The following is a 14,772-nucleotide window of genomic DNA, read 5'->3' on the forward strand; positions in this document are numbered from 1 at the left end:
ACCTGAAATAAAAAACTCATAAAAAAATGAAAACCTATTGCAAATTGTCTCAATATCATTCTCTACAGCATACTAAAAGTTAATTTAATGGTGAACAACCCCTTTAAGTTGATTTTCAACTGCCTTACTTATTATACTAAAAGTCTGTATAACAGAGACACTGCTTATTTTACATTTTCTTCTCTGATGCCGATATCAACACATACAATACTTTTTTTTTCTTTTGCAGCTTACAAAAGTGGATATAGCAGCAGAGTGAGTACAGTGTCTGTGTATTTTAATTTCTTCCTGCGCTTATTGTCAGAGGGTAGTGTTTCAGCATTCACATTAAGGGTGATTACTTTTGCTCACAGTAGCTAACTAGATTCTCATTCATCTGTAATGTCAGTTATATGCCCGTACTCTGACCATATTCCATCTTCATTTCACAGATTCAGATTTGTCAGTAGCCAGGGCAGAGGTTGGCATAACATGTAAATCCAGTCTAGTTGGTGCCTTGTGACTTGGATGAAATGTCAATATGATATTAGATAGTTTAGTCAATTAACTGAATTGTTTCATTCTTTCCTATTCTTTCCTATTCAGGTCTTTGACAGGCAGTTTTCAGCCAAGTGTCGTAGAAGCGTTCAAAAGTATTAGTGATGTTTTTGTTGACAAGAAAGAGGTAACAAAATATGACAATTTCTGATCAACTAAATTTTGTTTCTGTACTGAAATTGAAATGCTTTTTTTGCTTTGTCTCAGGATACTTTGATAACCAGTTTGCCAGCTAAGGCTCAAGACCAAAGTATGGAACAGAAAAGTTAGTTGCTCTGCAATTTATTACAATGTTTTACTCTCACCAGGGGCATTTTCTGGCCAAAATAGTATTGTTTCACTCAATTGTTTGTTTTGCTATTATAGGTGCCCTTTAATTTAAGCACATATTTTATTACATAAGTAACACATTCACTATAATGTATTGTAAATAATGTTTCTGTACACATTAATGTTGTCCAAAATATGCTTCTTACAGGCGTCTGTGGGACACAGGAACCATGGGGCATATTATCCACTAGCAGGAGACAGGGCACTAGAAAAAGTCCCAGCTGCTATACCCCTCACCACTTTCTGATAGTGACATTTTTTCTAGTGTGCTCAGGTGACAATATTACTTCACTTACTCTCTGGAATTTCTAGTATCCACTAGTCTGGCACTAGGGGTTGACCCAGAGATCTCAATTGCGGAGTTCCTCTTTTCTGGCTTTCCCCTTTATGGGTCTACAGTGCTGGGGCCAATAAGTCCCTTGGAGCAGGCCACACAGAAATTCTTGTCTGAGATCCGAGATCTCCAGTGAAATGTTCTGGACCAGTGGAACTGTACCAGCTAATCCCAAAGACTTGGTCTCCTACCCAAGTCCAGGACAGTCGTCACATGGAGACTAAGCCCTACCCATTTATCCAACTGGGAATCTTGGTGACTCCTGCTAATCTCTGACACCATCCTTCATAGCTGGGGAGCAGTTCTCAAACCTCACATGATACAGTGGGCATGGTCCCCAGAAAAGGCTTGTCTTCCAATCAGCTTCCTGGAAATCTGAGCGGTCTGCTTGAAGCTTCTCCACTGGCAAAACCTGTTGGCAGGGCAGGCAGTCATGAACCAGTTGGACAATTCTACCACGGCCGAGTACCTCATTCACCAAGGGGACACAAGGTGTCGACAAGCCCTGAAGGAGGTCAACCGCATTCTCCAATGGGCAGAGTCAAGAAGGTACATCTGTCTGCAATCTTCATCCCTGGTCTAAAAAACTGGCAAGCTAATTTTTTTCTGTTGACAAAAAGTAGACCTGGGAGAATGGTCTCTGAATCCTCAGGTATTTCTAGCAATTGTAGATGGGTGGTGTCTCCTGGTAAAAGACCTCATGGCTTTTTCTCTGACCCTGTTACCTAGGTCCTCAAGGATTAAATGGGAATGGGGCATGGTGATTATTATAGCTTCCCATTGGCCCAGAGCTTGGTTTAATGGCTGGCCAGAAGCTAGTTTCGTTCAGAGCCTTCAGGGCTTTCTCTGGGACCCCTCAAGTCACAGGTATCGGCTCTCTTCATTATCTTACAGTGGAAGATAGCAGCCCTGCCAGATGTCTGCACTTTTCTCCAGGGCATTACTTGCTTACACGCTCCCTATAGGGATCATCTGCCACCATGGGATCTCGATCTCATACTATTGGCTCTCCAGGCTCCCCCTTTGAGCCTCTAGCATCAGTCCCCTTGGCTTGGCTTAACGGGAAAACTGTTTTTCTTGCCATTGCTTCGTAGAGTCTCAGAGTTGGGCATTCTTTCTTGCAAACAGCCTTGCTTGGTTGTTCATTTGGATTGTGCTCCTTCCTTTACTCTGAAGGTAGTCTCTATATATTCACATTAACAAGGACTTCATAGTCCATACAATCTGCCTCCAGCCTTGCTCTCCCAAGGAGGTTGCATTACATTCTTTGGACCCAGTCGAACCTCAATGTCCGTTCTACTAGTAGCAGCTGAACAAGTTTGTAGGGCCATCTACTTGTTTACAAAGTTCTACAAAGCCATGCTCTTTGTGGCATCTGATGGTCACTTTGGTTAAATGGTTCTGCTGGCCACAGTCAGTTGAACTGTGAGGCTCCGCTACTAACCCCCACATAGGGATTGGGAACAACTTTGGTATGGTCCCTGTGTATAAAAGACAGCTATAAGAGAAGAGGATATTTTGTGTTATTCAGTGTTACTTCCTTGTGGGACACAGGGCTTTCCCCCAGATTGGGGGGGGGACTCCTAGTTAATGTATATAGTTCTTATTCTTCATTGCTGTTAGTTACCTCTCTTTGGTAGACAAAATTGACACTATTAGGAAGTGGTGAGGTGTATAGCAACAGGGAGGAGGGGTCTGCTAGTGTCCTGCTTCTTGCTAGTAGATACTATACCCCATGTTCTCTTTGTGTCCCATAGACGTGTGAAGAGAAAAGGATTTATAGCTATGCAATAAAAGTTTTGGTAGATAAGTTGATGTGCCTGTTTAGTATATCAATTCTTAATACTAAAACTCTGCGTATGAAAATCCTCTGTCTAGATACAAGCCCAACTTCAGAAGTCCCTGAGGACTGGTTTGATGCACAGGAGAATATAACAATGGAAAGTCCCAAAGATTTGTCAGAATGTATCAAAGAGCTGAATAAAAAAGATGATGTTACAGAAAATGGCATTGTTATGTCAAGTGACTTAAATGAAAATGGTAAGGCCTTTGGAAATGGTGCATGGTCTGAGGAAATATTTTATGTACTATTCCCAGTATGCCATTCTCTTTGGCCAAATATTGTCAGTAATTTACTACAAGCACTGCCAATCTACTGATGTGTAGCTTGATTATCATGTAAACTGTATGGAAAGTTTAACCTTCGTTTTCCTGTAACTATTTTTTTCACTTCTTTTTTTTAGAAATGAAAAAGCCTGTCTCAACTCAATCAGGGTGTATGTATGTTCATGTTGGAAATATAGCACATTCTATTACAGAGGTAATACAGAGAATAATCTAATGATGGTATTTCAGCATATTGCAGTAGATAAAATACAGTCTAAGATGTTGCATTTCTGCAAGGGAGCTGATGGACAAAGTAAAAAAATAAATTAAATATCAGCCATTTTTTATACATGTGCTTTCTGTCCAAAAATCTTGATATGACGGCTAAAATTTGTAAAACAAGTAAGAGTCCCCAAGTTCTGCACATGCTCTTGCGCATTTGGTTAGACCAGAGAGGAAAGATACTGAATAAATTAAGACAAACACTGTTGCTTGTTTGGTGAAATATAACCAGAGTCCAAATGCTGCTTGTCCTTGTTTATTTATTAGAAATAACAGTAATCAATAAATGGAACACAAAAGCTTTCATTGGTTCTTAATGTTAGTCTGATGAACAGCACTGTCTGGAGAGGGGAGTGGGATACTCAGACCATTTGACTTTTTGTTTTCTATTCTGTTTATAGAAGAATTTGCTGATGTATTTTGAGAAGTACCATGTGTGCAAGGTTTACCTTCAGGAACTATCCATTAAATCCAGGTACTGTTATATGTCTACCTTACCATAAGAAGAACGTTCTATCTATATAGCTCTACCAGGCTATACAGCACCTGGTGCAATAATTAATGCTAAATCACGTGCCAAAGGCAGTACTCCTCAATGGAAGGCCGAAATGGAGCCCCCACCAAAAATCATATGTATTTTTGATTGGATGCCTCAACAATACCAATGGAGTAAGGACTAATTCAGTGTGTATATGTCTGTATATACATCTATGAAGTGTTTTACAGGGGTATTCACCTTTAACTTTTAGTACGATGTAGAGACTGATATTCTGACACAATTTGCAATTATTGTTCATTGTTTATTATTTGTGGTTTTTGAGTTATTTAGCTTTTTACTCCGTAAGTTCAGCAATCTGGTAGCTAGGGTCCAAAATACCCTAAATCCAAATCACCACTCTGGAGAACCAGTATACTCAATCAAATAATTCTTTATTTGGTAGCACTACATGTTTCGGATCTATCTGATCCTTCCTCAGGTGCCAGTGTTCAGTGAACACTGGCACCTGAGGAAGGATCAGATAGATCCGAAACATGTAGTGCTACCAAATAAAGAATTATTTGATTGAGTATACTGGTTCTCCAGAGTGGTGATTTGGATTTATGAAGACAAGGAGAAGTGGCGGCTCCTATACTCTGTTGGAGGAACCAAACACAATAAGGATAAAAGAGGACCTTTACCTACACCTGATCTAACCATCCAAAATACCCTAGCAACCATGCATTGATTTGCATAAAAGACTGGAATATCAAAATCAATAGTAGAGGCTTGAATAGAAGGATGAGGAATAAAAAGTAGAATTTTTTTTAGATGGGGTCAGTGACCCCCATTTGAGAGCTGGAAAGAGTCATCAGAAGAAGGCAAATTCAAAAAATAAAACAAATAAAAACTGAAGTTGCTTACAATTAGACATTCTATAACATACTAAAACTTAACTTAAAGGTGAACCACTCATTTAAAATAATGTAATTTGACACTAAATTTATTAGATGATCTTGGTCAGTTCTGTGTAATAAAGGTTCTTACTGCTTCATTATTTTTTTTATTGCTTAACACTGTATGCCAATCCATCTCATATGCACACCATTGTACTTGCCTGATCAATGTAATGTGAAAATCCAGATTGTTAAATATTTTCATTATTTCAGCTACGCCGTTCTTACTTTTGACGATGCCACCCAAGCACAAGCAGCAGTAAAGGAAATGGATGGAAAAGAATTATGTGGAAGAAAAATTAAAGTCCGCCACATCAAGAATTCACAAGATTCACTATTAAAGGCATTTCAAACATTACTACCTGGTAGTACCAAGACTGAAAACCAAAGGCCTGTGATATTTTCATCTAAACTATCTTCAAAGGACAGCAACACTAAACCTACATTAAGTACACCAGCACATGCTGGTGGTGATGTAGCCCAGAAAGGGTCTTATTATAAAAAATCAGAGGATGCTTCATTGAACACACAAAATTATGGAAGACCTGTGCCTCAAACAATTCCATTCTGGGTACCTCCTGCCTCTCCAAACATGAATCCCCCAGTACCCCCTTGGATGGTGCCATCCTTATTGTCTTCACTGGTGGCTATGCAAACTCCATGGGCTTTTACATATGCTGGCCCACAATACTCATCACCATATCCTCCGTGTGCTCCAGTGTGTGCCCCCTTTCCTCCTCAAGCGTCTTACATCCAACCCAGATCTATGCATAGTTCTTCTGGCGCTATTGCAAAAAATGAAAAGAATGACTTGTGTGCAACCACCAAGTCATCTGAACCAAGAAAAGGTAGCAGCAAAGGCTCTGGTATTTTGTCTTCCAGTGTCAAAGATTTAAAGCAGATAGCACGAAGTCTGAAAGAAGGGCCCGTTTCCAGAGCTGCGACTGTCACTGTGCCAGTTAAAGTGAACACCGCACAAACAGAAACGCCATCCTCTGCATTGAACTACAGCTCTCACAAAGCAAAGGCACCTGCTAAAACATCAACTTCTGCTGGAAACCTCAGTGTGCAGTCTTTAGATCCCATCGGTGTTGCAACAACTGAAGTGACAAAAACTGTAGCAGTGACAAAAGTGACACAGATTTCATCCACAACAGTCCCTCTGAGAGTACCATCATTTGTTCCTCTGACAGTGACAATCCCCAAGCCAGAGACCGGTGACAACGCTCAGTCGTACACAAAACTTCTTTCAGTTTCTTCAAAGGCACCTACAGGTCACGCCAGTTTAAACCATCCTGTAACTGCACCTGTAGCCTTCAAACTTGCTTCTAAGCCAATATCTGCATCAAAGATAGACCAGACCCCCGTTGATGAGGTAAGTATTCTGTTCATCTGAAGACAGACATGGTGGGTTTAGGTGCTTTTTTCTAAATATATATTTACTGGGAACTATTGCGAAAATGTAATATAAACTTCATCATACTGAAATAAGAAACTTTTTAACTACAATCAAATATTCTGCATTGTTTCTGGAATAATCAAGTATATTTTCACTATCCCTCTCTCAGCTTCTATTTCTCTTCATTCTCTCTTCATGCAGCGGATGGGTGTCAGATATTCATTGACAGTTACAATATATCTTATAGGGGGGCTTCCTTTGCTAGCAGATTAATTAGAGCTCACTCAAATAACTGATTCCAGTACAATCTAATAAAATAACTGCCTTTTGCATAAATCCTGCATGTAGAGAAATAACAATAGTGAGTTTTAATACATCTTCTAGGCTAAAGGAGCTCCCCTATAAGATATATTGGATCTGACTGTCAATGAATATCTGACACCCAACTACTGCATGAAGAGAGAATAAAGAGAAACAGATAGTGAGAGGAATAAGAAGATAAACTTGATTATTTCAGAAACAGCACATAATTAGCACATAATTATTAGTTGGTTATATTTAGAAAACTTCGTATTTCAGTATGCTGAAGCATATATTACATTTTCATTTTCACTATAGTTCCCCTTTAAAATGCATTGGATGTTGAATATATCTGCCATTTGATAGCTGGGTCTTAAAAATTGTTGTCTTTGATATGATTGAATCTATTTATTAGTCTAGACAAATCACTTTCTCCATAAACCCAACCGTTTTTTAACCTTATAAAGCCAATTACCGTTGACCTCGGTTAGTAGCTCACTACATGTATGTATTGCATGTAGGGGGGAAACCGTTTCATCTAATTGTGAAACATTTTATCAAACATATACGCCACAGTTACGTTTTTTCCCCCCTTATTAAAATATCATGGGAAAGAAAAATGAAGGAAATTGTAGTAGTCATGGCTTCTTTGCCTCCAGTTTTTCCCTCCTTTATTCGAAATGTCTGCAGTCACTTTTTCTCTTTGTTACTTATTTATACACCATGCAAAAGCGAGACATGTTTCACTTTGGAGCCAAATGTAACAATCTTATTGTTAACTAATAATGTTATAGGCGTAGAATTCATTTTGGTTTGGTTAATGGTTACTAATTGCCCCACCACTACTATAGTGCCCTTTCTTATTATAATTTGCCCTGGCCCACGCCACACATTTTAATTTAACAGAAATAGCTGCAGTCTGACTGCTTCCTTCAACATAAACCATAATTCAAAAAACAACAACATGCAAGGCTAGTTATACTTGAATACGCTCCTATAAAATATACCCAATACAAGGCACGATGCGTTTCTATACATTTTTTCAGTCTGCGGGTGATCAGAAAGGCTGAACAACAGTTCTCTGTGCTGCAACTGATCAGAATACTAGTTACACAAATATAAATATAGCAGTTGGGTAGCACTGGGAGAATATTTGGTGTACTAGGAAGTCTGAGCCTCGAGGTTGTCTGAAAAGATCACCAGCTCTCCATGGGATGCTCATGAGATTCTCAGCCCTCACTGTGATAGAATAATGTCGGCACCATCAAATAATTACAATATAATATATTTACAAAATGTTATATAATTCACAGTGACCAGATCTCATCCAGTTTGCCCAAAAATGGTTATTCAACTTATTTTTTTTAAAGGATCCTAATGTGTTTCCTGTTTTGGACCCATCATCTGAACTCCCCGTACACATCATTCCCAACAGGCTGAATCTCAGCAGCTTCGACAAATTAATGGCCCGTCTCACAGGCTTGCATCCAGGAGTCCAAAGGTATCATCTGAGTATTTAGTCACACGATTCAGCTTTTAGAAAAAACAGTTAATAACAAAGTCTTTTTTTCTTTTACGCAGTAATGAGATCATCAATACATTGCAGGAATTGAGAGCAAGCAGGGGTGGCTTCCTCAGTGGCTTATCCATTGAGAACATTGTGATGAAGGTTTCATCTATGCTGATAAACAAGCCCAAAGTCTAGACATGTAAGACCGAAGTAACCACCAATAATCCCGGTGCTTCCTCCCTTGTCCATGATGTAGTGGCAATGTGCGCCACTGTGTTTCTGTTTTATTTGTGAAATGTTCTGTTTTGCGTTAATGGTTTTTTGGGTTAAGTTGAATTCATTAAAAAAAAGCATCAAATAGTAGTGTTTCCATTTATATTTCAAGCCTTATAGTCATATTAGTCCGCGGGGGGCATATTTATTATGCTGTGTAAAACAAAATTCTCCGGAAAAAAGTAAAAACTGTGTAAAAAGCTGTGTAAAAGCGTGTGTAGTTTTATGACATGTTATCGCCAGATTTGCTGCCATTATTTTACATTGTTTCCAGCGGAAGTCACTCAAAGAAAAAACACGGCGAAGCTTGGCGTATTATCCCTCTGTTTTTACACAGCATAATAAATATGCCCCTAAATGTACATAAGATAAGAGCTCATAGTAATAGCAAGAAAAATAGGAAGTATAAACCATTAACACCATATTTTGTTTCTCTGAACTGCCCCACATCTCTCCCCCTCTAAACATGCCAATTTGTTTAAATAGTGATAAGGAGCTCTGTGTAAACAAACTAGGGATGCACCGAATATACTTTTTTGGATTCGGCCGAACCCCCGAATCCTTTGCGAAAGATTCAGCCGAGAACCGAATCCGAACCCTAATTTGCATATGCAAATTAGGGGTGGGAAGGGGGAACCATTTTTTACTTCCTTGTTTTGTGACCAAAGTCACGTGATTTCCCTCCTTACATATGCAAATTAGGATTCGGATTCAGTTCGGCCGAATCCGAATCCTGCTTAAAAAGGCCGGATCCCAAACCGAATCCTGGATTCGGTGCATCCCTAAAACAAACCCTTCTATAATCTGCACTCCAAGATGGAGAGCTCCTGTGACAACTGAAGGCCTGGATCATTACTTTTAGAGATGGTGAATCTATAAAGCACTAAGTGGGGTTTAAAATATGATGGGGTCTTATTCTTTTTTTTTTTTAATGGATTTTATTTAGGTTTTGGAAAACAGCAAGAAGTAGGGGGAGGATAAAGTTTGAGGTTTACATCATCACATGTACAGTCGGTGTCTTACACAGAAGTGTAGTGCATCATCTTATGAACTTTAACAAAGGTCTTGCCAAAAGAGCTGTTTGAATAAAGAAAATCCAGTGGTGATTAATATATAAACATTCATATGTAGAATTGCTCATGAAGTAGCATCAGTCCAGGTTTCCCTTATGTTGTCATAGTTTTGTGGGCAACACCTAGTCATATATAGGGTTGCCACCTTCTCTGGAAAAAAAAACGGCCTTCCTATATATTTTTTTTTTCCATATTAATAACATTGGGATGAACCATCATTTTTACCGGTCAAGCCGGTCATATATGTTAACTAACCCACTGCTATTGAGCTAAGATATTATATATATATATAGATATTATATAAGATATATAAGAGCTATTATACTTTTCCTGGCCGTGTCCTCCAAAGGGTAAGTAAAAACCATCACATTCAGGACACTTAATAAACACCTCTGGTGAGAGTATTTTGGGAGGCCACTTTATTCTGTAGTACCCCATCACTTTATTTCAAGCTATGTGCGGCCAGTTTCAGATCATGACGCTAAAGTTGACCTTTGGTTCCCCACATCTAGGACATTTATTTGACAATATTCATGTAGTGGGTGTAGGGTAATATACAACTAATGCAGGGGTTTTGACTGGATCAGCCAGTCTCAGGTTGCTATTAGGAATTGGTAGGAGGTACTTTCTTCCCATAAGCCCTCAAATAGAGTGGGAAAGTCTGATTTCCATTTCTCAGATGCCCAGGTAAAGGTTATCAGGTCATATAATCTGTGGCTTGATGTTATCCTTTAGTCACAACAGTTCTGATATAAATGTGATGGTCACAGGAGATCAAGTAAAACTGCCCATAAACCTTGGCCAATTAGAGGGCGAGGGGATTGCTGGGAGGGTGCACAGCTCCTGTACCACCTTTTCACCAGTTGATATAAGGGAGGTGGAAATTGCCCCCAGCCTGTGTGACAATTTTATCAAGAGCAGAGAAAGGGGAATTATTTAGCACTTTTCTCATACGGGACACAAAGTGCTTTACAAGGATTTTTCTAGGAATCAAGACCTTTATATAAGCACATTAAGTGAACCACCCCTTTAACCTATGGAGTTTTCTCAAGTGAAACTACAGTAGTAAAGACATCCTCCCCTGCTTGAAGTTCCTTCATATTCTTACCTTTGCAGGCTTTTCCCATTCACATGAATCCCAATTCCACTGCCTATTGCAGAAGCTGTCTGTGTCCATTAGGGATTGATTAGGTGGAATCTCATTATCATTACCCAGTGCCTCACACTGCAAACATCTGTCATAGTCATAGCAGGGCTCATTTACAAACATAGGTTCCATAGATCTCCTTCCTGGCTGCCACTAAAGTCAACTAAGAGAATCAGCCCATACTCTCTTGAGAATTTGAATTGTAAAAGGTATAGCAAAAAAACCAACAGCAGGCGGCCACCAGGCCATTTTTCTGCGCAATAACGTCACAGTGGGGTGAGCAGAGTTTATCCTGTCACCTGCCTGTGTCCCCCTGATTTCTACAATGTTGAATTTTCTTCTTAACGTGATACTGACACTAAAAATTTTCTTTTCGAAATATCAATCTACATTAAAAGTTACCAATGGGTCATGTTGATCGTTTTTTTGATGATAGTTCTGTTTTTGTAAGTAATTGTTAGTTCCTAAACCTGACTGTCCTTTCTCAACCTGTCAGTTAGAGTTTCTAATTCTAACGGACTCCTGCTGCACAAATATGGCAGCCCCCTCATAGAGGAACAGGGTAGTAAGAAAGGTAATGTAAAAGCATCAGGCAAATACTTCTATGGCAAAATTATAAATAACATTCAATGACAATGTTATAAGTTTACATGATTTTCTAGTAGACTTAAGGTGTAAAGATCCAATTTACAGAAAGATCCATTATCTAGAAAGCCCCAGGCCCGGGCATTCTGGATAACAGGTCCTATACCTGTATTTATAATAAACAATGGTCACATAATAAAGATAAGATCTGAGGGCCCAGACCACATGATCACATTTAGACTGTTTACCTTATTCTATTGAGTAAATGAGTAAAAAGTGAGCAGGGTTATGACATATGTTTGTCCGTAAATCACTGATTCTCATAGGTTGGCTTAAGGCCTCTGACGGGCTTCCCTGATCGATATCTGGCCGGGCTTAAAAATCCCAACAGATCGAAGACTACATTATTTCATTGATGCGGCCCTTGATCTGACTGCCCATTATGATCCAATTGTTGGGCCCACCTCAAGGTGGGCATATTAGGGAGAGTTACAGTCTGACATCAAACCTGATTAGTTCCATATTAAGTGACATGTTTTTCTGCCATTTCAAGGTCACAAGAATGTTACCCAGACATGGGTTCTTTGAAGAGGCTGTGGTAGCATGAACAGCAGGTAAAGATCCCAAAATGGCTGTTGTTGAACAGAAGCCTAAGTTTGCTGATGGTTTCTGTCTGTTTCTGTAAAACTAGTGCTCCATCAAACTCTTCTAGTGAAGCTGATAAAATTGGAGGGGTTGAGAATACACCACTGGAGAGGGTTGAGCTTCCACCACTAGCATAAGAGGTATCACCACTGACCTAGGTGAAACCCACCAAAGGAACTAATAGAACTTGACAGGTAAGAAATACAAGGGGGGTTGTGGGTGCACTCTAAGGCTAAGTTAAAATGTGTTTAAATACAATGGAAGTGCAACTGATTTGTCCAATTAATCAATGCACATTCCCTGGTCCCCTGTGTCATAAGTAATTCAGTATATATATATATATATATATGCAAGTACATGTGTTCATAAAAAAACGGGGTTTTAGTTACAAAGTTATGATCATCTGCCTAGGGCTCCTTTGCCCAAGATGGCTCTGCACATTGTGCCAGATGTTCTCTTTAAGGTGCAAAGACTCTGAGTGGAGCTGCTCTGCTGACAGGCACAATTTTATCACACACTGTAGTTCCTGCTTGGCATGTATAGAATGTAGGGTAACTGTCACCAGAAACAGCACTATACATTTTCTTCTTCACATGTTATATTATACAAAGAGAACAGGGTAAAAAAAAACAATAACAAAACACAGTCGTTATGTTTTATGTATGCATGTGAATGTTTAAACCACCAGTGAGCGAGGACTACAATGAAAATATCTCCTTCCTTTTATGAGTTCATACATACACACTAGGTACAAGCTACGTAACCTAATACTCCAGTCAGGCCGAGAGAATTCTTTTGCACTCAGCTGCTATGTTTTAAAGGAGAATTCAACCCTTTAATTAAAAAAAAAACCGTACCTCCCACCTCAATTTGCCGGTTTGCGACAACTGCGCATACGCGGAACACAGCGAAAATTGCCGAAGCGCCGGAAGACACGCAGACCCGGAAAATTGATGCGTGGAACTCCGATGTCACAATCTGCGCCAAGGGGTAAGTATAAAGTATTGGGCATTTCCCTGGGGGGGGGCAGTCAGGCTGGAGAAAGGGGGTCTACGTGGGGTGGGAGGTATGGGTTTTTTATTAAAGGGTTGAATTCTCCTTTAAATGGATTCTGTCATGATTTTTATCGAGTAGTTTGTATTTCTAAATTACCCTGTTTACACTGCAATAAGTATATTTTTTTAGTTGTAATATTGGTGTGTAGGCAGCCATCTCAGGTCATTTTGTCTGGTCATGTGCTTTCAGAAAGAGCCAGTGCTGCACTATGGAACTGCTTTCTGGCAAGCTGTTGTTTCTACTCAATGTAACAATGAGACATGGGTTTTTACTATTGAGTGTTGTTCTTAGATCTACCAGGCAGCTGTTATCTTGTGTTAGGGAGCTGCTATCTGGTTACCTTCCCATTGTTCTTTTGTTTGGCTGCTGGGGGGGGAGGGAGGGGTGATATCACTCCAACTTGCAGTACAGCAGAAAAGAGTGACTGAAGTTTATCAGCACAAGTCACACGAGGGCACCTGGGAAACTAACAATATGTCTAGCCCCATGTCAGATTTCAAAATTAAATATAAAAAACCTATTTGCTGTTGAGAAATGGATTTCAGTGCAGAATTCTGCAGGAGCAGCTCTATTAACTGATGCGTTTAGAATAAAAACATGTTTTCCCATGACAGTGTCCCTTTAAACAGATGTGTTAATAGTAAATACGTCAGGTAAATGTAGTGTTTGAAAAACGTTCCCTGGTTGTGGCACCCTCTATAGAATAACACGTGCTCTTTGTTTCGTTACAAAGGATGGTAGCTAAAACACTACCTACAGTTTAATTTCTGCAGCCGCTGCAGTTGATACAATTAGAAAAAATGGAACATTTTACCATTAAATGACATCACACTATTGTTCAATAAAAGTGAACCAAAAAAAAAACAGATATTTCTGTTTTTCAGACCATAAAATTATCTGAGATACATTAAAGAGTTTATCAAATGCTCTATATACAGTTAAATTAACAATGTGCACATTACATGTATACGTTCAGAATTCCGAAAAACACATTTCCTGTTTCCACAGCAAAACATTCCAGAAAAAAAAAAAACAAACGAATTGCTGCGGCTTCAAATGGCTACATTATTCCTTCAGTACCTTAAAGAGAATATAATATAATCTTTCTAAAATGTAAAAAAAACAGTTCATCTAAAAATCATTTTCTGAGGGGTCAATGCAGCTGTGCGTGAAGTTCGTATTTTTCACAGAATTTATCTGTAAATGGTATACAGGTTAAATATTCACACCATTCGCACTTGATTGGGTACACTTTGAATAGAACTACTAAGCCGGAAAAAAGACCAAAAAATACTAAAAGGGAAATGATAATCTGGCAGCGTTTCCGGTACATGTCAAACTTGCCGAAGCTAATGTACGGGAGAAATGCGAAGGATAAGAAGAAGCCGCTGACAAAGCCGGCGAAATGGGCAAAGTTGTCGATCCAAGGAAGGAGTCCAAAGGTGAAGAGGAAAATGACCACTGCAAATAGCTTGAAAAAGGCTCTCCAGGGTCTCGCCAGAATTTGCCAGCTCTGAAAGAGTTCCACAAAAAGGCACGCCAAAATTCCAAATTGGGAGCCAGCGGGTCCCACCTGCATAAAGAACATTACATTCTGTTATACGGGTCATATCACTCATTCATGTTGCTATTTTATCAACAGTGTTATACTCAAGGCTCATTATTGGAACCAAATACAGGTATAGGATTCGTTATCCAGAAAGCTCCATATTATGGAAAGGTCCTCTCTCATGCACTCCATTTTATCCAAATAATCCAAAT

At 39.3% G+C, this 14,772-nt stretch overlaps 2 protein-coding genes across 10 annotated transcripts in view; one reads left to right on the forward strand and one right to left on the reverse strand.

Annotated features, from left to right (window-relative positions):
* Nucleotides 1–8,592, forward strand: part of LOC108701507 (RNA-binding protein 44) — a 37,065-nt gene extending 28,473 nt beyond the window's left edge. For all 6 annotated transcript variants that reach the window (XM_018236263.2, XM_041575944.1, XM_041575946.1 and 3 more), the window contains 9 exons: nt 230–255; nt 586–664; nt 745–802; nt 3,080–3,241; nt 3,445–3,521; nt 3,991–4,064; nt 5,237–6,398; nt 8,093–8,223; nt 8,304–8,592. In XM_018236263.2, the coding sequence (XP_018091752.1) occupies nt 230–255; nt 586–664; nt 745–802; nt 3,080–3,241; nt 3,445–3,521; nt 3,991–4,064; nt 5,237–6,398; nt 8,093–8,223; nt 8,304–8,427 (1,893 nt within the window). In that variant the 3' untranslated portion in view covers nt 8,428–8,592. The remainder of the gene's footprint in view (nt 1–229; nt 256–585; nt 665–744; nt 803–3,079; nt 3,242–3,444; nt 3,522–3,990; nt 4,065–5,236; nt 6,399–8,092; nt 8,224–8,303) is intronic.
* Nucleotides 8,593–13,731: 5,139 nt separating this feature from the next.
* rhbdf1.L (rhomboid 5 homolog 1 L homeolog) overlaps nt 13,732–14,772 on the reverse strand; it is an 85,606-nt gene continuing 84,565 nt past the window's right edge. For all 4 annotated transcript variants that reach the window (XM_041577263.1, XM_041577264.1, XM_041577265.1 and 1 more), the window contains one exon: nt 13,732–14,584. In XM_041577263.1, coding sequence (XP_041433197.1) covers nt 14,165–14,584 — 420 coding nt within the window. In that variant the 3' untranslated portion in view covers nt 13,732–14,164. The remainder of the gene's footprint in view (nt 14,585–14,772) is intronic.

The sequence above is a fragment of the Xenopus laevis genome, chromosome 9_10L, assembly GCF_017654675.1.
Source record: "Xenopus laevis strain J_2021 chromosome 9_10L, Xenopus_laevis_v10.1, whole genome shotgun sequence".
Taxonomy (NCBI): domain Eukaryota; kingdom Metazoa; phylum Chordata; class Amphibia; order Anura; family Pipidae; genus Xenopus; species Xenopus laevis.